Source organism: Tachyglossus aculeatus, chromosome 22, assembly GCF_015852505.1.
Source record: "Tachyglossus aculeatus isolate mTacAcu1 chromosome 22, mTacAcu1.pri, whole genome shotgun sequence".
NCBI classification, from domain to species: Eukaryota; Metazoa; Chordata; class Mammalia; order Monotremata; family Tachyglossidae; genus Tachyglossus; species Tachyglossus aculeatus.
The window spans coordinates 48,592,067-48,619,566 of NC_052087.1; the positions used below are offsets into that span (position 1 = coordinate 48,592,067).

At 52.1% G+C, this 27,500-nt stretch overlaps 1 protein-coding gene across 3 annotated transcripts in view; it reads right to left on the reverse strand.

Moving 5' to 3' along the window:
* ATG2A (autophagy related 2A) overlaps positions 1–27,500 on the reverse strand; it is an 89,613-nt gene that overhangs the window by 41,090 nt on the left and 21,023 nt on the right. For all 3 annotated transcript variants that reach the window (XM_038764465.1, XM_038764464.1, XM_038764463.1), the window contains exons 7-25: positions 26,265–26,361; positions 26,013–26,168; positions 25,762–25,920; positions 23,824–24,067; positions 21,078–21,225; positions 20,773–20,865; positions 18,463–18,618; positions 14,822–15,065; positions 14,624–14,720; positions 14,379–14,541; positions 14,119–14,261; positions 13,862–14,001; positions 13,615–13,775; positions 10,194–10,344; positions 8,479–8,672; positions 8,193–8,273; positions 6,862–6,968; positions 1,921–2,013; positions 1,169–1,239 (exon numbers count right to left, since the gene is read on the reverse strand). In XM_038764465.1, the coding sequence (XP_038620393.1) occupies positions 1,169–1,239; positions 1,921–2,013; positions 6,862–6,968; positions 8,193–8,273; positions 8,479–8,672; positions 10,194–10,344; positions 13,615–13,775; positions 13,862–14,001; positions 14,119–14,261; positions 14,379–14,541; positions 14,624–14,720; positions 14,822–15,065; positions 18,463–18,618; positions 20,773–20,865; positions 21,078–21,225; positions 23,824–24,067; positions 25,762–25,920; positions 26,013–26,168; positions 26,265–26,361 (2,698 nt within the window). The remainder of the gene's footprint in view (positions 1–1,168; positions 1,240–1,920; positions 2,014–6,861; positions 6,969–8,192; positions 8,274–8,478; positions 8,673–10,193; positions 10,345–13,614; positions 13,776–13,861; positions 14,002–14,118; positions 14,262–14,378; positions 14,542–14,623; positions 14,721–14,821; positions 15,066–18,462; positions 18,619–20,772; positions 20,866–21,077; positions 21,226–23,823; positions 24,068–25,761; positions 25,921–26,012; positions 26,169–26,264; positions 26,362–27,500) is intronic.

Sequence of the window (27,500 nt, forward strand, 5' to 3'; positions counted from 1 at the left end):
CCTACTGAGAGCTCACCTCCTCCAGGAGGCCTTCCTGGACTGAGCCCCTTCCTTCCTCTCCCCCCTCGTCCCCCTCTCCATCCCCCCCATCTTACCTCCTTCCCTTCCCCACAGCACCTGCATATATGTATATATGTCTGTACATATTTAATACTCTATTAATTTTACTTGTACATATCTATTCTATTTATTTTATTTTGTTAGTATGTTTGGTTTTGTTCTCTGTCTCCCCCGTTTAGACTGTGAGCCCACTGTTGGGTAGGGACTGTCTCCATACGTTGCCAACTTGTACTTCCCAAGCGCTTAGTACAGTGCTCTGCACACAGTAAGCGCTCAATACGATTGATTGACTGATTGATTGACTGTGGGCACGGAATGTGTCTGTTTATTGTTGTAAACAATAAACAAAGCCCTTCAAAGCCCTACTGAGAGCTCGCCTCCTCCAGGAGGCCTTCCCAGACTGATCCCCCTCCTTCCTCTCCTCCTCCCCCTCACAATACCTCCTTCCCCTCCCCACAGCACTCGTATATATGTTTGTACATTTTACTCTATTTACGTATTTAGTTTACTTGGACATATTCTACTTATTTTCTTTTGGTAATATGTTTTGTTTTGTCATCTGTCTCAATCAATCAATTGTATTTATTGAGTGCTTACTGTGTGCAGAGCACTGGACTAAGCGCTTGGGAAGTCCAAGAAGGCAACATATAGAGACAGTCCCTACCCAACAGTGGGCTCACAGTCTAGCGGGCTCACAGTCTAGAAGGGGGGAGACAGAGAACAAAACCAAACATATTAACAAAATAAAATAAATAGAATAGATATGTATAAGTAAAATAAATAAATAAATAAACAGAGTGAGCCTGCTGTTGGGTAGGGACTGTCTCTATATGTTGCCAACTTGGACTTCCCAAGCGCTCAGTCCAGTGCTCTGCACACAGTAAGTGCTCAATAAATACAGCTGAATGAATGAATGAAAGTACTGTACTATCCCAAGCGCTCAGTACAGTGCACTAAGCCCTCAATAAATATGACTGAATGAGCGAATTTTTGCTCTCCCTCCAAACCCCCCAACCCCCCTAACTCAGAGACCCAGGGGTGGGACATCTTGGGATAAGAGCCCTGGGAAGGGGGCGGGAGGCCTGGGCCCCGTCCACAGGTCGCCTACCTTTCCGCAGGTCGAGGGTCTCGACTTCACACCTGTCAGACAGGTAGACGGCGGAGTCGTCGAGGATGAACCTGAGGGGAATGAGGCCGGAGGCACGGAATGAAGAGGGAGAAGGGCAGAGGTGGGAAAGGGCACAGGGGACGGGGAGGGGGCCACGGCTCTAGAAAGGGAGGCCCAACGATGCCAGCCCCGCACCCACGTGCCCTGTTTCTAAAAGAAATCCAGGCTGCGGGCCCAAAAGCTAAGGAAAACATCAGCCGCTCCGTAGCGCCGTGGGTGTGTAACGACCTGGCCGTACCCCTTTACTCCCTGCAATCCCGGATCCGGGTGGCCTCCGCCAGGAAGCTTTCCCGGCATCACCCAAATCACTCGTCAACTCACCCGCCGGTAGTATTCATTTGGCTTCTGTCGGTCAGAGCACGTTAGTAGGCGTACAGGAGACTACAACAGGGTCAGCAGACGGGACCTCTGCCCTCAAGAAGCTTCCAGTCTAGCCGGAGCACAATCTGGGACACTTCCCCCCCCACCCCCCGCCAATGCTTCTCCCTGCCCTGATTTCTGCCACTCTCGGCTCCGCCGGACTCTGCGTGGGCAGACTGCCTGGGTCTCTGGTCACCCCGCTTGGCTGAGGGCAAGGACCACCGCCCCCAGAACGGGGAGGGCAAGCACTGGCCGGCTGCTGTGTGGACGCACATTGCGGGGGGATTTGCAGGGGGGAGGCAGGGCAGGGGTGAAGAGGGGCAGGGCCCTACCTGAGCAGGAAGGTGGACGTGTCCATGACGATGTTGCTGGAGAGAGTGAAGGTCTCGGCAGTGATGAGGACCCGCACCGGGAGGTAGAGAGGCCTAAGGGGTCCCCAGGGTCAGATGGGAGGAAGGCTGGGTGCCTGGTGGGGTGGGGTGGGGGGAGGCTGGGCTCCCGGGGAGCGCCCTGGGGCCCCGGGGAAGCGGCTGGGTTCCTGGGGGAAGGGCTGGGTACCTCGTTCACTCATTCATTCATTCATTCAATCGTATTTATTGAGCCCACTGTTGGGTAGGGACCGTCTCTATACGTTGCCAACTTGGACTTCCCAATCAGTGGCATTTATTGAGCACTTACTGTGCTTGGGGGAGTACAGAACAAACGATTGGTAGACTGTGAGCCCGTTGTCGGGTAGGGACCGTCTCTATATGTTGCCGACTTGGCCTTCCCAAGAGCTTAGTCCGGTGCTCTGCACACAGTAAGCGCTCAATAAATATGACTGAATGAATGAATGAATTGAGCGCTTACTGTGTGCAGAGCACCGGACTAAGCGCTTGGGAAGTCCAAGTTGGCAACATATAGAGACGGTCCCTACCCAACAGCAGGCTCACAGTCTAGAAGGAGGGAGCTTGGACTCCCAGGGAACAACCTGTATATATGTTTGTACTTATTTATTACTTTATTTTATTTGTACGTATTTATTCTATTTATTTTATTTTGTTAATATGTTCTGTTTTGCTGTCCGTCTCCCCCTTCTAGACTGTGAGCCCACTGTTGGGTAGGGACCGTCTCTAGATGTTGCCAACTTGGACTTCCCAAGCGCTTAGTCCAGTGCTCGGCACACAGTAAGCGCTCAATAAATACGACTGAATGAAGGAACCTGGGCCTCCGGAGAAGAGGCCTGGGATCCTGGAAGGCTGGATGCCTGGGTTGGGAAGGGGGAGGCTGGGCTCCCGGGGAATAACCGGGGCTTCCGGGGATCCCAGAGCCCTCAAAGTCCGACACCCCGTTCCTCTGGCTGAGGCCCTCCACCACACAACCTGACAACTCCCTCCCATCTCCCCTCTGCCTCCCCACCCCCTCAGCTACTGGACCCTTCCAACAATCAATCAATCAATCAATCGTATTTATTGAGCGCTTACTGTGTGCAGAGCACTGTATTAAGCGCTTGGGAAGTACAAGTTGGCAACATATAGAGACGGTCCCTACCCAACAGTGGGCTCACAGTCATCATCATTATCATCAATTGTATTTATTGAGCGCTTACTGTGTGCAGAGCATTGTACTAAGCGCTTGGGAAGTACAAGTTGGCAACATATAGAGACGGCCCCTACCCAACAGTGGGCTCACAGTCTAGAAGGGGGAGACAGTCTCCCTTCAACAACAATAACGTGAGCCCGTTGTTGAGTAGGGACCGTCTCTATCTGTTGCCGACTTGTACTTCTCAAGCACTGAGTACAGCGCTCCGCGCACAGTGAGCGCTCAATAAATGCGACTGAATGAGTGAGTGAATAACGATAATAATAACAGCAACCATAATAATTGCGTTCAGGGCTTTCAGTGTGCCAAGCGCTATAATAAGGGTTGGAATAGAGATGACAATTCCATCAGATCTGATTACAATACGATCTGGCCTGGTTAACCTGTATCTCCCCCAGGGCTTGGTATAGCGCTTGGCCTAGAGTAGCTCACAACAAATACCGCAATTATTATTATTTTTGTTAATTCTTAGATCGGACACAGCCGGCCTAAGGGAGAGGGAGAACGGGTATTTCCGCTCCATTTCACAAAGGGAGGAAACTGAGGCCCAGAGAAGTGAAGTGACACGGAACAGACAGGTGGCCGAGATGGGATGAGAACCCACGTCCTCGATCGCCAGGGCCCGGGCTCTTTCCGCTAGGCCAGGACTCCTCCCCTACAGACCCAGGGAATCAATCAATCAATCAATCGTATTTATTGAGCGCTTACTGTGTGCAGAGCACTGTACTAAGCGCTTGGGAAGTCCAAGTTGGCAACATATACAGTCCCTACCCAACAGTGGGCTCACAGTCTAAAAGGGGGAGACAGAGAACAAAACCAAACATACTAACAAAATAAAATAAATAGAATAGACATGTACAAGTAAAATAAATAAATAAATAAATAGAGTAATAAATAGGTACAAACATATATACAAATATACAGGTGCTGTGGGGAAGGGAAGGAGGTAAGATGAGGGGGATGGAGAGGGGGATGAGGGGGAGAGGAAGGAAGGGGCTCAGTGGGGGCCCCATGGCTTAGTGGAGAGCGCACAAGCCCGGGAGTCAGAAGGACCTGGGTTCCAATCCCAGGTCTGCCACACGTCTGCTGTGTGACCATGGGCAAGTCAACTCACTTCTCTGGGCCTCAGTGACCTCAACTGGAAAATGGAGATTAAGAGTGTGAGCCCCATGTGGGACAACCAGATCACCTTGAATCCCCCCCTCTCCCCCCCAGCGCTTAGTACAGTGCTCTGCACACAGAAAGCGCTCAATAAATACGATTGAATGAATGAATGAATGAACAGTGCTTGGCACATAGTAAGCATTAAATACTGAGTCCCCAGACTGAGCCCCCTCCTTCCTCTCCCCCTACTCCCCACTGCCTTACCTCCTTCCCCTCTCCACAGCACCTGTATATATGTATATGTTTGTACATAATTATTACTCTATTTATTTTACTTGTACATATTTATTCTATTAATTTTATTTGGTTTATATATTTTGTTTTGTTGTCTCTCTCCCCCTTCTAGACTGTGAGCCCACTGTTGGGTAGGGACCATCTCTATATGTTGCCAACTTGTACTTCCCAAGCGCTTAGTCCAGTGCTCTGCACACAGTTAGCGCTCAATAAATACGACTGAATGAATGAAATACCATAATCTAGGCTGTAAACTCATTGTGGCTTCGGGAAGTGTCTGTGTATTCATTCATTCATTCATTCAATCGTATTTATTGAGCGCTTACTGTGTGCAGAGCACTGTACTAAGTGCTTGGGAAGTCAGCGCTTAGAACAGTGCCAGCACTTAGAACAGTGCTTTGCACATAGTAGACGCTTAACAAATACCATCATTATTATCATTATTACTACAAGTTGGCAACATAAAGAGACGGTCCCTAGCCAAGACTGTAATAATGATGATGGCATTTATTAAGTGCTTACTATGTGCAAAGCACTGTTCTAAGCGCTGGGGAGGTTACAAGGTGATCAGGTTGTCCCACGGGGGGCTCACAGTCTTCATCCCCATTTTTACAGATGAGGGAACTGAGGCCTAGAGAAGTGAAGTGACTTGCCCAAAGTCACATAGCTGACAAGTGGCAGAGCCGGGATTTGAACCCATGACCTCTGACTTCAAAGCCTGGGCTCTTTCCACTGAACCACGCTGCTTCAGATTGTATATCTATATTGTACTCTCCCAAGAGCTCAGTACAGGGCTCTGCACACAGTCAGTGCGCAGTATGACTGGATGAATGATGATCAATCAATCAATCGATCGATCGTATTGAGTGCTTACTGTGTGCAGAGCACTGTACTAAGCGCTTGGGAAGTACAAGTTGGCAACATATAGAGACAGTCCCTACCCAACAGCGGGCTCCCAGTCTAAAAGGGGGAGACAGACAACAAAACCAAACATACTAACAAAATAAAATAAATAGAATAGATGATGATGATGGGCCTCAGTTACCTCATCCACAAAGTGGGAATTAATAATAATAATAATAATAATAATGGCATTTGTTAAGCGCTTACTATGTGCAAGGCACTGTTCTAAGCGCTGGGGGATACAAGGTGATCAGGTTGTCCCGCGTGGGGCTCACAGTCATCATCCCCATTTTACAGATGAGGGAACTGAGACTCCGAGAAGTTAAGTGACTTGCCCAAGGTCACACAGCAGACATGTGGCGGAGCTGGGATTCGAACCCACGACCTCTGACTCCAAAGCCCGGGCTCTGTCCACTGAGCCACGCTGCTTCAGATTGCATATCTATATTGTATTAAGAGTGTGGGCCCCATGCAGGATTGGGTCTCTGCCCAACCTGTTTAACTTGTATCCACCCTAGTCCTTGGCACAGGGCAAGCGCTCAATAAGTACCATAATTAGCCCGCTGTTGGGCAGGGACCGTCTCTCGATGTTGCCAACTTGGACTTCCCAAGCGCTTAGTCCAGTGCTCTGCACACAGTAAGCGCTCAATAAATACGATTGATTGATTGATTGACCTCTCCTACTGACAGCTCACCTCCTCCAGGAGGCCTTCCCACACTGAGCCCCCTTCTTCCTTTCCCCCTCATCCCCCTCTCCATCCCCCCGTCTTACCTCCTTCCCTTCCCCACAGCACCTGTATATGTTTGTATATTTATTACTCTATTTTACTGCTACATATCTATTCTATTTATTTCATTTTGTTAGTATGTTTGGTTTTGTTCTCTGTCTCTCCCTTCTAGACTGTGAGCCCACTGCTGGGTAGGGACCATCTCTATATGTTGCCAACTTGGACTTCCCAAGCGCTTAGTCCAGTGCTCTGCACACAGTAAGCGCTCAATAAATACGACATTGATTGATTGACCTCTCCTACTGAGAGCTCACCTCCTCCAGAAGGTCTTCCCACACTGAGTCCCCTCCTTCCTTTCCCCCTCATCCCCCTTTCCATCCGCCCCGTCTTCCCTCCTTCCCTTCCCCACAGCACCTATATATATGTTTGTACATATTTATTACTCTATTTATTTTACTGCTACATATCTATTCTATTTATTTTATTTTGTGAGTATGTTTGGTTTTGTCCTCCGTCTCCCCCTTCTAGACTGCGAGCCCGCTGTTGGGTAGGACCCGTCTCTAGATGTTGCCAACTTGGACTTCCCAAGCACTTAGTCCAGTGCTCTGCACACAGTAAGCGCTCAATAAATATGACTGATTGATTGATTGATATTATTATTACCTGTAGTCAACGGCACAGGAGAAGAGGTGCGTGTGCAGGACTGTGATAACAGTGGGTGGCAGGTAACCCAGGATGGGCTCGTCCAGGACATCCAGGAAGTCCAGCAGCTGCAGGCCGGAGAGAGGGTCAGGGGATGGAGGGATGGGCTTCCAGGCTGTCCATCCATCCATCCCCTGGCCCCCTCCTACCTCACCTCCCTTCTCTCCTTCTCCAGCCCAGCCCGCACCCTCCGCTCCTCCGCTGCTAATCTCCTCCCCGTACCTCATTCTCGCCTGTCCCGCCATCGACCCCCGGCCCACGTCATCCCCCGGGCCTGGAATGCCCCCAATCCCTCTGCCCATCCGCCAAGCTCGCTCTCTTCCTCCCTTCAAGGCCCTACTGAGAGCTCACCTCCTCCAGGAGGCCTTCCCACACTGAGCCCCTTCCTTCCTCTCCCCCTCATCCCCCTCCTCCATCCCCCCATCCTACCTCCTTCCCTTCCCCACAGCACCTGTATATATGCATATATGTTTGTACATATTACTCTTTTGTACACATTTGTACACACTTGTACATATGTACATATTATTGTACATATTTATTACTCTTTTAGACTGTGAGCCCACTGTTGGGTAGGGACTGTCTCTATATGTTGCCAATTTGTACTTCCCAAGCACTTAGTCCAGTGCTCTGCACACAGTAAGCGCTCAATAAATACGATTGATGATGATTTTACCTGTACATATCTATTCTATTTATTTTATTTTGTTAGTACGTTTGGTTTTGTTCTCTGTCTCCCCCTTTTAGACTGTGAGCCCACTGGTGGGTAGGGACCGTCTCTATATGTTGCCAATTTGTACTTCCCAAGCGCTTAGTCCAGTGCTCTGCACATAGTAAGCGCTCAATAAATACGATTGATGATGATTTTACCTGTACATATCTATTCTATTTATTTTATTTTGTTAGTACGTTTGGTTTTGTTCTCTGTCTCCCCCTTTTAGACTGTGAGCCCACTGGTGGGTAGGGACCGTCTCTATATGTTGCCAATTTGTACTTCCCAAGCGCTTAGTCCAGTGCTCTGCACATAGTAAGCGCTCAATAAATACGATTGATGATGATTTTACCTGTACATATCTATTCTATTTATTTTATTTTGTTAGTACGTTTGGTTTTGTTCTCTGTCTCCCCCTTTTAGACTGTGAGCCCACTGGTGGGTAGGGACCGTCTCTAGATGTTGCCAGCTTGTACTTCCCAAGCGCTTAGTCCAGTGCTCTGCACACAGTAAGCGCTCAACAAATACGATTGATGATGAGGGATGGGGACCCTCCCGCCCGGGGTGGGGCCGCTCACACCTGCGAGTACCAGCTCTGGTTGGGCAGGGCCATGTGATGGCGTAGGGTGGCTCCGTGCAGCCTCAAGGTCACCAGGAACTCCTGGGGGGGACGGACGGAGGATGGAGGGAGGGAAGATCCCACCCCACGGGGCCGTAGGCGACCTCGGTCCGGTGAGGTCGGGAGGACGGATGATGCCCGGGAGACACAAGGGCGCCGGGATGGGCCGCGCTCCCCCTGCCCACCCGCCCGGACCCTCCCGCGGGCACGGGACGATGGGGAGCCCGGTAAGAGCCGCGACCGGTACCTTGATGTTCTTGCAGGGATCGAGGTGGATGCGCACGGCGGAGGAGAGCATGCGGGGCCCTCGGCCCTTGCGCCCGGGGGTCTCCCTGCCCGCCACCCCCTCCTCGGAGGGGTAAATGGTGGGCGCCAGCTGGGCCGGGGGGGTGAAGCTGGGCAGCTGCAGGCGGGCTGGCGGGAGGTAGTCCTCCACCACCGCTGCGACGGAGAGGGGCCGGGTCAGCGGCGGTGCCCACCGCCCCGCCGCCCTCCCCAGAGCACTGGGCTACACTCCGACTAATAATAATACTAATAATAATAATAATGATGATGATGGCAATTACTAAGTGCTTACTACGTGCAAAGAACTGTCCTAAGCGCTGGGGAGATTACAAGGAGGTCAGCTTGTCCCACCTGGGGCTCACGGTTTTAATCCCCACTTTACAGACGAGGTCACTGAGGCCCGGAGAAGTGACGTGACTTGCCCCAAGTCACACGGCTGACACTTGGCGGAGCCGGGACTCGAACCCATGACCCCCGACTCCAGAGCCCGGGCTCTGAATCACTGAATCACGCTGCTTCTGCTAATCAGGGGTGACCCGGTCCGCGTCCCACAGACTGAATCCTCATTTCACGGGTGAGGGAACTGAGGCACGGAGAAGTGAAGTGACTCGTCCAGGGTCACACAGGGGACAAGCAGAAGGGCTGGGACTATTCATTCACTCATTCAACCGTATTTACTGAGCGCTTCCTGCGTGCAGAGCACTGTACTAAGCGCTCGGAGAGTACAGTTCAGCAATAAAGAGAGACAATCCCTGCCCACACCGGGCTTACAGTCTAGAAGGGGGGAGACAGACATCAAAACGAGTAAACAGGCATCAATAGCATCAATATAAATAAATAGAATTATATATACACAGCAAAACGAGTAAACAGGATTAGAACACAGGTCCTTTGGATTCCCAGGACTGTGTTCTATCCATTAGGGCAGGCTTACTACAGTGCTCTGCACACAGAACGCACTTAATCTTTCAATCGTATTTATTGAGCGCTTACTGTGTGCAGAGCACTGTACTAAGCTCTTGGGAAGTACGATAATAATAATAATTATAATGGCATTTATTAAGCGCTTACTATGTGCAAAGCACCGTTCTAAGCGCTGGGGCGGATATAAGGTGATCAGGTTGTCCCACGCGGAGGTCCCAGTCTTAATCCCCATTTTCCAGACGGGGGGACTGAGGCCCAGAGAAGTGCAGCGACTTGTCCAAAGTCACCCAGCTGACAAGGGGCGGAGCCGGGATTTGAACCCCGGACCTCTGCCTCCAAAGCCCGGGCTCTTTTCCACTGAGCCACGCTGTTTCTCTCCAAGTCGGCAACAGGGAGAGACGGTCCCTACCCAACAACGGTCTAGACTGGGAGCCCGCTGTTGGGTAGGGACCGTCTCTATATGTCACCGACTTGGACTTCCCAAGCGCTTAGCACAGTGCTCTGCACACAGTAAGCGCTCAATAAATACTACTGAATGAGTGCACGAACCACGGGCTCACTTAATCATTCATTCAATCGTATTTCCTGAGCGCTTGCTGTGTGCAGAGCACTGTACTAAGCGCTTGGGAATGAATACGATGCTCCTTCTCACGTCCCCCTCCGCTCAATCGGTGACGCTCGAGACTCGATTTCCCACCCAAGGCTCCCTTTCCAGAGCGCAGGGTCCCTTCCCTCTCCCGGCCCGGCCCCCACCTCGGTGGTAGAGCGCGGCCTTGTCCGCTTCCACGCAGAGGTAGCCGAGGCCCGGCTGGCCCCGGTACCGGGTGACGCTGAAGACGGCGCCCTGCTCCACGTCCAGGACCAGCTCCCCGTGCGAATCCTCCAGCTTCTGCCCGTTCTCCCCCTGGGAGAGAGAGAGACGCCCGCCCAGGCGCGCCCAAAGACGCGGGCACACAAAGACAATGGGGGTTTGAAGCGGGGCCTGAGTCCATTCCACTCATTCATTCATTCAATCGCATTTACTGAGCGCTCACTGTGTGCAGAGCACTGTACTAAGCGCTTGGGAAGTCCAAGTTGGCACCATTATAGAGACGGTCCCTACCCAACAGCGGGCTCACAGTCTAGAAGGGGGAGACAGACGACGAAACAAAACATGTGGACGGGTGTCAAGTCGTCAGAACAAACAGAATTAAAGCTAAATGCACGGCATTAAGAAAATAAATAGAATAGTAGATATGTATGGGTAGCATAGAGTAATAACTCTGCACAAATACATAACAGTGCTTTGCACATAGTAAGCGCTTAACAAATACCATCGTTATTATATATGCTCACATACAGGCGCTTTGGGGAGGGGAAGGAGGTAGGGATGGGGGGATTCATTTATTCATTCATTCATCCAATCGTATTTATTGAGCGCTCACTGTGTGCAGAGCACTGTACTAAGCGCTTGGGAAGCCCAAGTTGGCACCATTATAGGGACGGTCACTACCTAACAGCGGGCTCACAGTCGAGAAGGGGGAGACAGACGACGAAACAAAACATGTGGACAGGTGTCAAGTCGTCAGAACAAACAGAATTAAAGCTAAATGCACGGCATTAACAAAATAAATAGAATAGTAGATATGTACGGGTAACACAGAGTAATAACTCTGCACAAATACATAACAGTGCTTTGCACATAGTAAGCGCTTACCAAATACCATCGTTATTATATATGCTCACATACAGGCGCTTTGGGGAGGGGAAGGAGGTAGGGATGGGGGGATTCATTTATTCATTCATTCATTCAATCGTATTTATTGAGCGCTCACTGTGTGCAGAGCACTGTACTAAGCGCTTGGGAAGCCCAAGTTGGCACCATTATAGGGACGGTCACTACCTAACAGCGGGCTCACAGTCGAGAAGGGGGAGACAGACGACGAAACAAAACATGTGGACGGGTGTCAAGTCATTAGAACAAACAGAATTAAAGCTAAATGCACGGCATTAACAAAATAAATAGAATAGTAGATATGTACGGGTAACACAGAGTAATAAATCTGCACAAATACATAACAGTGCTTTGCATATAGTAAGCGCTTAACAAATACCATCGTTTTTATATATGCTCACATACAGGCGCTTTGGGGAGGGGAAGGAGGTAGGGATGGGGGGATTCATTCATTCATTCAATCGTATTTATTGAGCACTCACTGTGTGCAGAGCACTGTACTAAGCGCTTGGGAAGCCCAAGTTGGCACCATTATAGAGACGGTCCCTACCCAACAGCGGGCTCACAGTCGAGAAGGGGGAGACGGACGACGAAACAAAACATGTGGACGGGTGTCAAGTCATTAGAACAAACAGAATTAAAGCTAAATGCACGGCATTAACAAAATAAATAGAATAGTAGATATGTACGGTTAACACAGAGTAATAACTCTGCACAAATACATAACAGTGCTTTGCACATAGTAAGCGCTTAACAAATACCATCGTTATTATATATGCTCACATACAGGCGCTTTGGGGAGGGGAAGGAGGTAGGGATGGGGGGATTCATTCATTCATTCATTCAATCGCATTTATTGAGCGCTCACTGTGTGCAGAGCACTGTACTAAGCGTTTGGGAAGTCCAAGTTGGCAACATGTAGAGACGGTCCCTACCCAACGGCTCCAGCTGCCCCCCGAGGGGACCCTCAGCAGGAGCCGCAACCCGCCCCGTTTTCTTCCCCTGCCACCCCCAGCCCGGCCAGGCCCTGCCTTCGTGCCACTCTGGCGGTAGGTCTATTTTGGCGGGTCCCCGCCCCCGTTCGACTGCAGGCTCCCCGTGGGCAGGGGGCTCCCTAAGGAGATTAATAATAATAATAATAATCATGGTATTTGTTAAGCGCTTACTATGTGCAAAGCACCGTTCTAAGCGCTGGGGAGGATACAAGGTGATCAGGTTGTCCCACGGGGGGGGCTCACAGTCTTCATTCCCATTTTACAGATGAGGGAACTGAGGAAGTGAAGTGACTCGCCCAAAGCCACCCAGCTGACAAGTGGTGGAGCCGGAATTCGAACCCATGACCTCGGACTCCAAAGCCCAGGCTCTTTCCACTGCTTCTCCACTGTGGGGTAGGGACCGTCTCTATATGTTGCCGACTTGTACCTCCCAAGCGCTTAGTCCAGTGCTCTGCACACAGTAAGTGCTCAATAAATACGACTGAGTGAATGTACCTGTATATACCTGCATACACGTCTGTACATATTTATTAGCCTATTTATTTATACATATTTATTCTATGTATTTTATTTTGTTAGTATGTTTTGTTTTGTTCTCTGTCTCCCCTTTCTGGCCTGTGAGCCCGCTGTTGGGTAGGGACCGTCTCTAGATGTTGCCATGTTATGTTGAGAATAATAATAATAATAATGGCATTTATTAAGCACTTACTATGTGCAAAGCACTGTTCTAAGCGCTGGGGCGGTTACAAGGTGGTCCCACGGGGGGCTCACAGTCTTAATAATCATAATAACGGCGGCATTTATTAGGCTTAAGGAGTCCACGGCCACGAGAGAGATGGAAGATACATCTGACTTGCTACCCTCGGCCTTTCCAAGCATGAAAGACTGGGTCAATCAATCAATCAGTGGTATTTATTGAACACCGTAGTAAATGCTAGGGAGAGCACTTTTCTTTTCTCCCCAACTCTCTCTCCCTTCTGCGTCCCCTGCACGCTTCGATCTGTCCTCTTTAAGCCTTCTAGACTGTGAGCCTTAAGTCTTCTAGACTGTGAGCCCACTGTCGGGTAGGGACCGTCTCTAGATGTTGCCAACTTGGACTTCCCAAGCGCTTAGTACAGTGCTCTGCACACAGTAAGCGCTCAATCAATACAATTGATTGACTGATTGATTGATTGACCTCTCCGGGCAGCCCGGCCCCAGATGCCCTTCCTCCATCATCATCATCATCAATCGTATTTATTGAGCGCTTACTATGTGCAGAGCACTGTACTTGGGAAGTACAGCGCTTGGGAAGTACAAATTGGCAACATATAGAGACGGTCCCTACCCAACAGTGGGCTCACAGTCTAAAAGTCCACACCCTCCCTTAAGGATGGTGGGTCCTTCCCTGGCCCTCGCTCGGCCCCCGCGGCCCTGTCGGGTGGGTGGGCTTCGGGGTGGGGCCCGGGCGACCCTCATTCCTCACCTTGGCCTCGCACAGCGCGGTGATGCGGCCCCGCAGCACCGTGACCAGGGTGGAGAAGCCGCTCTGGGCGCGGGGGCTCCGGGGCTTGGCTGGGGCCCGCTGGGGGCCCCCCGGCTCCTCCGCCGAGATAAAAGGGGCGTCTTCGTCCTCCGAGTCGGAATCTGGGGCGGGCGGAGCCGGGGCTCAGCCGGATCGGCCCCTTCCCTCCCCACGCCCGCGGGTCTCCCCCCGCCCCTCCGGCCCCTACCCAGCTTGAAGGCCGACTTGCACATCCTGAAGTGGTCGTGCCACAGGTTGGGGGGCGTGGGGAAGCCCCCGGGGCCGGGCGGGGGGCCGGGCTCGGGGAGCAGGTCTCCCGGCTCCCACATCAGCAGGTTGTTGTTGATCCTGGGGGGCCGGGGAAAGGAGAAGAGGAGAGGGTCGCGGCCCCAGGCGCTCCCTGTCCGCCGTCCGGGGCGGCGGGGTGTCCGCCCCGGCCCGCGGCCCCTCCCGCCCCAGCCCCACCTGTTGTAGAGGCTCTCGTAGACCTCCTTGCTGGGCAGGAAGATGTGGGCCGCGGGCAGGGTCAGCTCCAGGCTGCAGCGGGACAGGGCCAGCGTCCGGCTCTGGAACTCGGCCATCTCCTCCGGGTCCCCGGGGATCACCATCTGGAGGGGCCCGACCCGTCAGGCCGGGAGGGGAGGCCGGCTCCCCGCCCGCCCCGGGGTCGCCGGTGGGAAGAGCGGAGGACGGGAGGGTGGGCGGGCGTCGGGGCGGAGGCTCACCTCCTCCGTCTCGTACATGGTCCTCTTGGAGGAGAAGGGCGAGGGCTCGGGCTCCCGCAGCTCGCACGGACTCTCGGCCGACGACAGCTCCGGGTCCTCCCCCTTCTCCAGCACCAGGTCCCACTGGGAGCCGCCGTACTGGGGGTTTAGGGTGACCACTACCCTGCCGGGGACCAGGGCCGTCACCGGGGGCCCCCCCGCCATCGGCCCGGCCCCGCCACGCGCCTCGGATCCGGCCGGCTTACTTGGGCAGGACGTATTTGCGGCTGGGGCCCTTGGGGTCGGGGGCCTTGGAGACGCGCAGGCAGGGCACGGCCGGCTTGTCGCCATCCTCGTACGTCCCTGTCGGGGGGGAGAGGCTCGGTCAGGGCCGGCCCGCTCCGTCCCGGGGCCGGGGTCCCGGCCGAAAATAGGGAGGGGGTCGGGGCCCGTGGTGGCCGTACCGTGCAGGTCGCTGCAGGTGAGCTCCAGGCGGGTGGGGGGCGGCGGGCCGGGGCCGTGGCTCAGCTCCGTCCGGAATTCGGGATCGCTGAGGAGCAGCAGCAGTCGCTCCCCGCGCACGGCCCCTCCTCCCCACGGGTCCCGCTCCGGCCGCAGGTCCGGGACGGGGAAACGGAGTCGCAGGGTGGCCTTGGGGGCCGCCACCCTCACCGCCGTCTGCCGCTCCTTCACGGGGGGCTGCTCTGCCTGGAGACACGGGGGGCTCAGGCCCGAGCCCGGGGGAGAGGCCTCCTCCCCGCCCCAGCCCGCGTTCCCCGTGGTCATCCCGGCGAGGAGGGCCGTTAGAGAAGCAGCGTGGCTCAGTGGAAAGAGCCCGGGCTTCGGAGTCAGAGGTCACGGGTTCAAACCCCGGCTCTGCCCATTGTCAGCTGGGTGACTTTGGGCAAGTCGCTTCACTTCTCTGGGCCTCAGTTACCCTATCTGTAAACTGGGGATTAAGGCTGTGAGCCTCACGTGGGACAACCTGATCAACTTGTATCTACCCCAGCGCTTAGAACAGGATTTTGCACATAGTAAGCGCGTAACAAATACCAACATTATTATTACGTTATTACTACCGTTAGAGAAGCGGCATGGCGTAGTGGACATAGTGAGTGCTTAACAAATACCAACATTATTATTACATTATTACTACCGTTAGAGAAGCGGCATGGCGTAGTGGACAGAGTGCAGGCCTGGGAATCAGAAGGTCATAATAATAATAATAACGGCATTTATTAAGCCCTTACTATGTGCAAACCACTGTTCTAAGCGCTGGGGAGGTTACAAGGTTGTCCCATGGGGGGCTCACAGTCTTCAGCCCCATTTTCCAGAGGAGGGAACTGAGGCCCCAAGTTGCCCAAAGTCACCCAGCTGACAATTGGCGGAGCCGGGATTTGAACCCGTGACCTCTGACTCCAAAGCCCGGGCTCTTTCCACTGAGCTGTGCTGCTTCTCAATGATGATGGTATTTGTTAAGTGCTCACTATGTGCCAAGCACTGTTCTAAGCGCTGGGGGAGATACTAGATTATCAGGTTGTCCCAGGTGGGGCTCACAGTCGTCATCCCCATTTTCCAGAGGAGGGAACTGAGGCCCAGAGTTGCCCAAAGTCACCCAGCTGACAATTGGCGGAGCCGGGATTTGAACCCGTGACCTCTGACTCCAAAGCCTGGGCTCTTTCCACTGCTCAATGATGATGGTATTTGTTAAGTGCTCACTATGTGCCAAGCACTGTTCTAAGCGCTGGGGGAGATACTAGATTATCAGGTTGTCCCAGGTGGGGCTCACAGGCGTCATCCCCATTTTCCAGGTGAGGCAACTGAGGCCCAGAGAAGTGAAGTGACTTGCCCAAAGTCACACAGCTGACAAGTGGCGGAGCTGGGATTAGAACCCATGACCTCTGAGTCCCAAGCCCGGGCTCTTTCCACTAAGACAGGTGGCTTCTCTGGTCATGGGTTCTAATCCCAGCTCTACCACTTGTCTGCTGTGTGACCTTGGGCACATCACTTTACTTCTCTGTGACTCAGTTACCTCATCTGGAAAATGGGCACTGAGACTGTGTCCAACCCGATTGGCTGTATCCACCCCAAGTTCGGTGCCTGGCACATAGTAAGCGCTTAACAAATACCATAATAATAATAATAATAATAATAATAATTATTGAAGACTGAGCTCCTTGTCTTCCCTCCCAAACCTTGTCCTCTCCCTGACTTTCCCATCTCTGTTGACGGCACTACCATCCTTCCCGTCTCACAAGCCCGCAACCTTGGTGTCATCCTCGACTCCGCTCTCTCATTCACCCCTCACATCCAAGCCGTCACCAAAACCTGCCGGTCTCAGCTCCGCAACATTGCCAAGATCCGCCCTTTCCTCTCCATCCAAACTGCTACCCTGCTCATTCAAGCTCTCATCCTATCCCGTCTGGACTACTGCACCAGCCTTCTCTCTGATCTCCCATCCTCGTGTCTCTCTCCACTTCAATCCATACTTCATGCTGCTGCCCGGATTATCTTTGTCCAGAAACGCTCTGGACATATTACTCCCCTCCTCAAAAACCTCCAATGGCTACCGATCAATCTGCGCATCAGGCAGAAACTCCTCACCCTGGGCTTCAAGGCTCTCCATCCCCTCGCCCCCTCCTACCTCACCTCCCTTCTCTCCTTCTACTGCCCAGCCCGCACCCTCCGCTCCTCCACCACTAATCTCCTCACTGTACCTCGCTCTCGCCTGTCCCGCCATCGACCCCCAGCCCACGTCATCCCCCGGGCCTGGAATACCCTCCCTCTGCCCATCCGCCAAGCTAGCTCTCTTCCTCCCTTCAAGGTCCTGCTGAGAGCTCACCTCCTCCAGGAGGCCTTCCCAGACTGAGCCCCTTCCTTCCTCTCCCCCTCGTCCCCCTCTCCATCCCCCCATCTTACCTCCTTCCCTTCCCCACAGCACCTGTATATATGGTTGTACATATTTATTACTCTATTTATTTATTTATTTTACTTGTACATTTCTATCCTATTTATTTTATTTTGTTGGTATGTTTGGTTCTGTTCTCTGTCTCCCCCTTTTAGACTGTGAGCCCACTGTTGGGTAGGGACTGTCTCTACGTGTTGCCAATTTGTACTTCCCAAGCGCTTAGTACAGTGCTCTGCACATAGTATGTGCTCAATAAATACGATTGATTGATTGATTGATTGATTGATAATAATGAGTATGCTCCGCCAATTATCAGCTGTGTGACCTTGGGCAAGTCACTTGGCTTCTCTGTGCCTCAGTTCCCTCATCTGTAAAATGGGAATTAAGACTGTGAGCCCCCCGTGGGACAACCTAATCTCCCTGTATCCTCCCCAGCGCCTGGAACAGTGCTTTGCATATAGTAAGCGCTTAGCAAATGCCATTATTATTATTATTATAACAAGGAGGCCCTTCACTCCTACCACCCCAGTCACTCAATCGATCGTATTTACCAAGTGCTTACTGTGAGGAGACTAATAATAATAATGATGATGATAATAATAATAATAATGGCATTTGTTAAGCGCTTACTATGTGCCAAGCATTGTTCTAAGAGCCGGGGGGGATACAAGGTAATCAGGTTGTCCCACGTGGGGCTCACAGTCTTCATCCCCATTTTACAAATGAGGGAACTGAGGCACTGAAAAGTTAAGTGACTTGCCCAAAGTCCCATAGCAGACAAGGGGAGGAGCAGGATTAGAACCCATGACCTCGGATTCCCAAGCCCGGGCTCTTTCCACTGAGCCACGCTGCTTCTCGCAGCCTATTATGGTACTTGTTAAGCGCTTACTATGTGTCAAGCATGTTCTTGGAGTAGATACAAGCTAATGGTTGGACACATTCCCCGTCCTACTGGGGGTTCACAGTCTCAATCCCCATTTTATGGATGAGGTAACCGAGGCACTAATAATAATAATAATGGCATTTATTGAGCACTTACTATGTGCAGAGCACTGTACTAAGCGCTTGGGAAGTACAAATTGGCAACAAATAGAGACAGTCCCTACCCAACAGTGGGCTCACAGTCTAAAAGGCAGACTATGGCGGGGAGAGGGGCCCTCCGTCCCCAGCCCAGTCCTCCCGTCCCCTCCGGCTCACCAGCAGTCCCGGGTCGCGGTCCTGGGGTGTGGTGGCCCGGCGCAGGAAGGCCACGACTCGGTCCAGGCTGCCCAGCTCCACGTCCGTCTGGAAGTCGGCCAGCTCCAGGGTCAGCTCGGCACTGTGCTGGCTGGAGGCGGCCCGCCCGCGGGGGCTCTGCCCACGCCGCGCGGGAGGGAACATCATCATCATCATCATCATCAATCGTATTCATTGAGCGCTTACTATGTGCAGAGCACTGGACTAAGCGCTTGGGAAGTACAAATTGGCAACATATAGAGACAGTCCCTACCCAACAATCAATCAATCAATCAATCAATCGTATTTATTGAGCGCTTACTACGTGCAGAGCACTGGACTAAGCGCTTGGGAAGGACAAATTGGCAATACATAGAGACAGTCCCTACCCAACAGTGGGCTCACAGTCTAAAAGGGGGAGACAGAGAACAAAACCAAACATACCAACAAAATAAAATAAATAGGATAGAAATGTACAAGCAAAATAAATAAATGAATAAATAGAGTAATAAATATGTACAACCATATATACATATATACAGGTGCCGTGGGGAAGGGAAGGAGGTAAGATCGTAACAGTGGGCTCACAGTCTAAAAGGGGAAGACAGAGAACAAAACCAAACGTACAAACGAAATAAAATAAATAGAATAGATATGTACAAGTAAAATAAATAGAGTAATAAATATGTACAAACATATATACATATATACAGGTGCTGTGGGGAAGGGAAGGAGGTAAGAAGGGGGGGATGGAGAGGGGGACGAGGGGGAGAGGAAGGAAGGGGCTCACGGGCTGGGGTGAAAGAGCCCCGGGGAGCCGGGGGGCCGACCGAGACGCGCGGGCGGGAGGGGAACGGCCCCGGGGGGAGCGCGGAGGGAGGGCGGACAGAAGGAGAGGCAACGTGGCTCAGTGGAAAGAGCCCGGGCTCTGGAGTCAGAGGTCAGGCGTTCAAATCCCGCTCCGCCACTAATAACTGTCTCTATATGTTGCCAACTTGTACTTCCCAAGCGCTCTGCACACAGTAAGCGCTCAATAAATACGATTGATCGATTGATTGATTAATAATAATAATAATGATGGCATTTCTTAAGTGCTTACGACGTGCAAAGCACCGTTCTAAGCGCCGGGGAGGTTACCAGGTGATCAGGTTGTCCCACAGGGGGCTCACAGCCTTCATCCCCACTTTACGGATGAGGTAACTGAGGCACAGAGAAGTGACGTGACTTGCCCCAAGCCACCCAGCTAATTGGCAGAGCCGGGATTTGAACCAATGACCTCTGGCTCTCTCTATATGGTGCCAACTTGTACTTCCCAAGCGCTTAGTACAGTGCTCAGCACACAGTAAGTGCTTAATAAATACGATTGATGATGGTGATGATGACTCCAAAGCCCAGGCTCCTTTCCCTGAGCCACTCTGCTTCTCTTAGCTGGGTGACTTTGGGCAAGTCACATCACTTCCCTGTGCCTCAGTTCCCTCATCTGTAAAATGGGGATGAAGACTGTAAGCCCACCATGGGACAACCTCATCATCTTGTAACCTCCCCAGCACTTAGAACGGTGCTATGCACATAGTAAGCACTTAATAAATGCCATTATTATTATAATTAGGAGAAGCAGCGTGGCTCAGTGGAAAGAGCATGGGCTTTGGAGTCAGAGGTAATGGGTTCAAATCCCAGCTCCGCCAACTGTCAGTGTGTAACTTTGGGCAAGTCACTTAACTTCTCTGTGCCTCAGTTCCCTCTTCTGAAAAGGGGGATGAAGACTGTGAGCCCCCCATGGGACAACCTCATCACCTTGTAACCACCCCAGCGCTTAGAACGGTGCTTTGCACAGAGTAAGCGCTTAATAAAATGCCATTATTATTATTATTATAATTAGGAGAAGCAGCGTGGCTCAGTGGAAACAGCCCGGGCTTTGGAGTCAGAGGTCATGGGTTCAAATCCCAGCTCCGCCAACTGTCAGTGTGTGACTTTGGGCAAGTCACATAACTTCTCTGTGCCTCAGTTCCCTCTTCTGAAAATGGGGATGAAGACTGTGAGCCCCCCATGGGACAACCTCATCACCTTGTAACCACCCCAGAGCTTACAACGGTGCTTTGCACATAGTAAGCGCTTGCCAACTTGTACTTCCCAAGCACTTAGTCCAGGGCTCTGCACACGGTAAGCGCTCAATAAATACGATTGATTGATTGATTGATTAATAAATGCCTGTATTATTGCTATTAGGGGGAAGTGGTGGGCCGACAGGAGGATGGAGAGGAGGACGGAGAGGAGGGCGGGCACTCCTGATACCTTGGGGACCCGGCGCTGGGTCTGAGTGTAGCGTAGGTGGGCGCAGGGCCGGGCTGAGGCCTCGTAGCAAGAGCCGCCGGGGAAGCTCAGCATCTGGACAGCCAAGAGAGAGATCAATCAATCAATCAATCGTATTTATTGAGCGCTTACTATGTGCCGAGCACTGTACTGGAGGGGAATGTTTTAGGGACGGCCAGGCTTCCTGTTTCACCCCTCCAAGGGCTTCCTCGTCCCCCGTGCCCCCCATCCTCCGGCTCCTTCCAGCCCCGGGGCTCAGGTCGTCCGCCCCAGCGTCCCCCCATCACCTCGGTGTACTCGGGGTCGGCGGCCCCCTCGGGCCACAGACACTCCAGCACTTCCAGCTGGCCGAACCGCAGATCCGAGCTCAGGGCCCGGCTGCCCCCGCTCCCGGAGCGCTGTTCCCAGCTCAGCTGCACCGCCGCGCCCGTTAGCCTGGGGAGGGGATAATACAATAATAATAATAATGATGATGGCATTTATTAAGCGCTTACTATGTGCCAAGCCCTGTTCTAAGCACTGAGGAGGTCACAAGGTGCCAGGTTGTCCCACGGGGGGGCTCCCAGTCTTCATCCCCGTTTTCCAGATGAGGGAACTGAGGCCCAGGGAAGTGAAGCGACTTGCCCAAAATCACACAGCTGACAGTTGGTGGAGCTGGGATTTGAACCCATGACCTCTGACTTCAATCAATCAATCAATCAATCGTATTTATTGAGCGCTTACTGTGTGCACAGCACTGTACTAAGCGCTTGGGAAGTACAAGTTGGCAACATATACAGTCCCTACCCAACAGTGGGCTCACAGTCTAAAAGGGGGAGATACAGAACAAAACCAAACATACTAACAAAATAAAATGAATAGATATGTACAAGTAAAATAAATAGAGTAATAAATATGTACAAACATATATACATATATGTATATATATACACATATATACTCCAAAGCCCAGGCTCTTTCCACTGAGTCACGCTGCTTCTCTACACACATATACTCTGCTCTGCACATAGTAAGCTCTGCACTATGTAAGCTCTGTACTATGTGCTCTGCACATAGTAAGCGCTCAATAAATACGATTGATTGATTGATTGATTGATATACTCGGTGTCCAGGAGCGGTACTGGAACCCTAGGCCTCCCACGGCGAGCCCCCGGCTCTCGTTTCCCACTAGACTCTGAGCTCATTGTGGGGAGGGAACGTGTCTGTTCTAGTGCTGCTTTGTCCTCTCCCAACTGCTCAGTACAGTGCTCTGCACACAGTAAGCGCTCAATAAATATGGAGGGTTTACTAAGTGCAGGGCACTATACTAAAAACTTGGGAGAGGACAATAATAATAATAATAATGGTATTTGTTAAGCGCTTACTATGTGCAAAGCACTGTTCTAAGTGCTGGGGAGTTTACAAAGTGATTAGGTTGCCCCCCCGGGGGGGCTCACAGTCTTCATCCCCATTTTACAGATGAGGTAACTGAGGCACAGAGAAGTGAAGTGATTTGCCCGAAGTCACACAGCCGACGAGTGGCGGAGCCAGGATTTGAACCCATGACCTCTGACTCCAAAGCCCGGGCTCTTTCCACAGAGCCACGCTGCTTCTCGAGAGTTGGTAGCCACGCTCCCTGCCCACATTCCCCGACTAAGCCGTCCTTCCCCTACCTCCCTCCACCTTCTCCGTCGCCTATGGTGTGCGTCTCCTTTCACGCTAGATGTTCACCCCACCCTCAGCCCCGCAGCTCTTATTTGGTTGTTTTCTGGTCCTTGATCGATCAATCAATCAATCGTATTTATTGAGCGCTTACGGTGTGCAGAGCACTGTACTTGATAAGTGCTTACTATGTGTCCAACGCTGTTCTAAGCGCTGGGCCACGTCAGTTAGGGCTGACACGGTCCCTGCCCCGCATGAGGCTCATAATCAGTCTGGGAGGGGGAGACAGACAGCAGAACAAGTAGGCAGGCATCAATGGCATCAAAACAGATAAAAAGAATTATAGAAGTAGAATAATAATAATGTGTCCAAATATACACAAGTGCTGTGGGGCAGGAAATGGGGTAGAGTGGGGGGAGTAGGGGCAGAGGGTGGGTGAGGGGTAATGGGGAGGGGAGGAGGAGCAAAGGAAAAGGCCTTTCCTGACAGGACCTTCATTTCCCCCATCTGCCCTCCTCTATGCTCTTGAAAACCCAGTCTCACAGCACTTATATATGTAATTACACTGCCATTTCCCCATTTGTAATTTAACGTCCATCTCCCCATCTAGACTTAAGCTCTTTGTGCATAGGTATCATGCCTACCAACCGTAGTGTACTGTACTTTCCCAAACAGCACACTGTGAGTGCTCAAGACATACCATATTATACGTATTTATTACTCTATTTTACTTGTACATATTCTCTTTATTTTATTTTGTTAATATGTTTTGTTTTGTTCTCTGTCTCCCCCTTCTAGACTGCGAGCCCACTGTTGGGTGGGGACCGTCCTATTTGTTGCCAACTTGTACTTCCCAAGCGCTTAGTACAGTGCTCTGCACACAGTAAGCGCTCAATAAATACGATTGAATGAATGAATGAATGAATAATCTTCAGTGAGAGGGAGAAACGGATATTAAATCCCCATTTTACAGTTGAGGAAACCGAAGCAGAGTGAAGTTGAGTGACGTGTCCAAGGTCACACGGCTAGCAATTGGCAGAGCAATCAGCAGAGTGGGAAGTATAACTGATTCCCAGGCCTGTGCTCTTCATAGTAAGCGCTTAACAAATGCTATTATTATTATTATTATTATTATTATTATTTCCACTAGGCCACGCCGTTTATCATTCTACTGTACCCTCCTAAGCATTCGGTACCAGTGCCCTGCCCTCCGTAAGTGCTCAGTAAACATGAGGGATGATTGATATGCTACCAATTTGTACTTCCCAAGCGCTTAGTCCAGTGCTCTGCACACAGTAAGCGCTCAATAAATACGACTGAATGCCTTCCGCCCCCCACCCCCAAGGCCCAGCTCTCCCGACCCAGGACCGAGGGGTCCGGGGCTCCCCGTACCGGATGTGGCTGCGGGGACAGGCCTTGAGGAAGCGGGGCCGGAGGTGGTGGAAGTCCCGGGAAGCGAAGGGGCCGTCTTTGGCGGCGTCCAACTCGGCGAAGAAGCGGGCGGAGAGGTCAGGCGGGCAGCCGGGAGGGACCCCCGGGGGCTGCTGCAGGGCCGTCAGCGTCACGCCCCCCAGGGTCACCTTCATCAGGGACTCGGGGCGCAGGTTTTCCAGGGGGGGCAAGGGAGCTGGCTTCCCTGCAGGGGCGAGGAGAGAGGGACGGAGGGATGACGCTTACGAATCAAGCAAAAACTCCTCACTGTCGGCTATGGTTGTACATATTTATTACTCTATTTATTTATTTATTTATTTATTTTACTTGTACATTTCTATCCTACTTATTTTATTTTGTTGGTATGTTTGGTTCTGTTCTCTGTCTCCCCCTTTTAGACTGTGAGCCCACTGTTGGGTAGGGACTGTCTCTATGTGATGCCAATTTGTACTTCCCAAGCGCTTAGTACAGTGCTCTGCACATAGTAAGCGCTCAATAAATACGATTGATTGATTGATTGATTGATTTCAAGGCTGTCCATCCATCCCCTCGCCCCCTCCTACCTCACCTCCCTTCTCTCCTTCTCCAGCCCAGCCCGCACCCTCCGCTCCTCTGCCGCTAATCTCCTCCCCGTACCTCGTTCTCGCCCGTCCCACCATCGACCCCCGGCCCACATCATCCCCCGGGCCCGGAATGCCCTCCCTCTGCCCATCCGCCAAGATCGCTCTCTTCCTCCCTTCAAAGCCCTACTGAGCGCTCACCTCCTCCGGGAGGCCTTCCCACACTGAGCCCCCTTTTTCCTCTCCTCTTCCCCCCCGCCCTACCCTCTTCCCCTCCCCACAGCACCTGTAGATATATTTGTACTTCCCAAGTGCTTAGTACAGTGCTCTGCACACAGTAAGCACTCAATAAATATGATTGATTGATTGATTGATTGATTGTACACATTTATTACTCTATTTATTTAACCTGCACATATTTACTATTTAGTTTGTTAATGATGTGCATATAGCTTTAATTCTATTTGTTCTGATGATTTTGACACCCGTCTACGTTTTGTTTTGCTGTTCGTTTCCCCCTTCTATCATCATCATCATCAATCGTATTTATTGAGCGCTTACTATGTGCAGAGCACTGTACTCAGCGCTTGGGAAGTACAAATTGGCAACATATAGAGACGGTCCCTACCCAACAGTGGGCTCACAGTCTGGACTGGGAGTAGGGACCGTCTCTATATGTTGCCGACTTGGACTTCCCAAGCGCTGAGCACAGTGCTCTGCACACAGTAAGCGCTCAATAAATATGAATGAATGAAGGATGGGAGCTGGGCGAATCCCTCTCCATCCGACCGACGGTTGCCCGCCCGCCTCCTCACCTCACCATGACTAGAAACTCCTCTCCCTTGCCTTTCAAGCACCCGATTATCTCGTATCCACTACGGTGCTTAGAACAGTGCCTGGCACAGAGTAAGGGCTTAATAAATACCACAATTATTATTATTATGAAAGCACTCAATCACCTTGACCCCTCCTATCAATCAATTGTATTTAACGAGCGCTTACTGTGTTCAGAGCACTGTATTGAGCGCTTGGGAGAATACAATTAAACAGAGCAGGTAAACGTTCATTCATTAGTGGAAATGATAATAATGATGATGGTATTTGTTCAGCGCTTACTATGTGCAAAGCTCTTCTGGGGGGATACAAGGTGATCAGGTTGTCCCACACGGGGCTCGCAGTCTTAATCCCCATTTTACAGCTGAGGGAACTGAGGCCCGGAGAAGTGACTTCCCCAAAGTCCCGCAGCTGCCAGTTGGCGGAGCCGGGATTTGAACCCATGACCTGCGACTCCAAAGCCCGGGCTCTTTCCACTGAGCCACGCTGCTTCCCTGCCACTCACCAGGCAGACGGCTGAGGCCGTGCAGGGCCGGGTGGGGCCGGCGAGGGGGACCCTCGCTGTGCAGGGAGGACCCCAGGTCCACGTCCGACAGCGACAGCTCGGAAACGGAGCGGGCGGACGACACGCTGCTGGTCAGGGCCGCCATGGAGAAGAACAGGTCTGGGAAAAGAAGGGAAGGGCCGCGTCAGCGTGGCCCCGTCCCTCCCCAGCCCCGCAACGGTCCGCCCTGCCCTCCCGGGAAGCCGGGGTACCTGCGCCGTCCGCGCCCGCGAAGGGGTCGGCGTCGGGGGGCAGGCCGCCCGCCGGCCCCCCGTGCAGCTGCTGGCTCAAGTCCTGCTCGATCAGCCGGAGGTCCTCGGCCCCCAGCGGGCGGCTCGCACTCGGCTTTTCGGGCGGCCCCTTCGGCTCTGGTGAGGCCGGGCGGGGAAGGAGGGCTCGGTTTCCCTCCCCGGCCGGCCGGCGGGCTCCCACCGCCCGCTCCCCGGCTCGGGGTTCACACTCACCCGCCAGGCTGAGGGTATTCAACAGGTCCTGGAGCTGCAGGATCTGCTGAGGAGCCAGGAGCAGGTGCAGGGATCCCAGCTGCCCGGACACCTCCAGCTGGGCCCAAGGCGGCGGGAGGAGGGAGGACCCAAGGCACGGTCACTACGGAGACCGCGGGGGATCCCTAGCCCTCCCTCCGCCTTCCGACTCTTACGATTCCCTGCCCGTGTCGGCGGGTCACACCTCCCGCAGTCGGTGAGGTGATCACGATTTAGCCAAGGTAAATAAAAGAAGGCAGGGACCCCACGGGCCCACAGCCCGTGGTAGCTTCCTCCTCCTCCTCCATCATCATCATCATCAATCGTATTTATTGAGCGCTTACTATGTGCAGAGCACTGGACTAAGCGCTTGGGAAGTACAAATTGGCAACATATATAGAGACAGCCCAACAGTGGGCTCACAGTCTAAAAGGGGGAGACAGAGAACGAAACCAAACATACTAACAAAATCAAATAAATAGAATAGATATGTACAAGTAAAATAAATAAATAAATAGAGTAATAAATATGTACAAACATATATACATATATACAGGTGCTGTGGGGAAGGGAAGGAGGTAAGATGGGGGGGATGGAGAGGGGGACGAGGGGGAGAGGGGGAGAGGGGTCACACCTCCCGCAATAGGTGAGATGATCACGATTTAGGGGGGACGGGGGTCCCCCACCTAAAAAGCCAAGGTAAATAAAAGAAGGCAGGGACCCCACGGGCCCACAGCCCGTGGTAGCTTCCTCCTCCTCCTTCATCATCATCATCATCAATCGTATTTATTGAGCACTTACTATGTGCAGAGCACTGGACTAAGCGCTTGGGAAGTACAAATTGGCAACATATAGAGACAGCCCAACAGTGGGCTCCCAGTCTAAAAGGGGGAGACAGAGAACAAAACCAAACATACTAACAAAATCAAATAAATAGAATAGATATGTACAAGTAAAATAAATAAATAGAGTAATAAATCTGTACAAACATATATACATATATACAGGTGCTGTGGGGAAGGGAAGGAGGTAAGATGGGGGGGATGGAGGGGGGACGAGGGGGAGGGGGGAGAGGGGTCACACCTCCCGCAATAGGTGAGATGATCACGATTTGGGGGGGCGGGGGTCCCCCACCTAAAAAGCCAAGGTAAATAAAAGAAGGCAGGGACCCCACGGGCCCACAGCCCGTGGTAGCTTCCTCCTTCTCCTTCATCATCA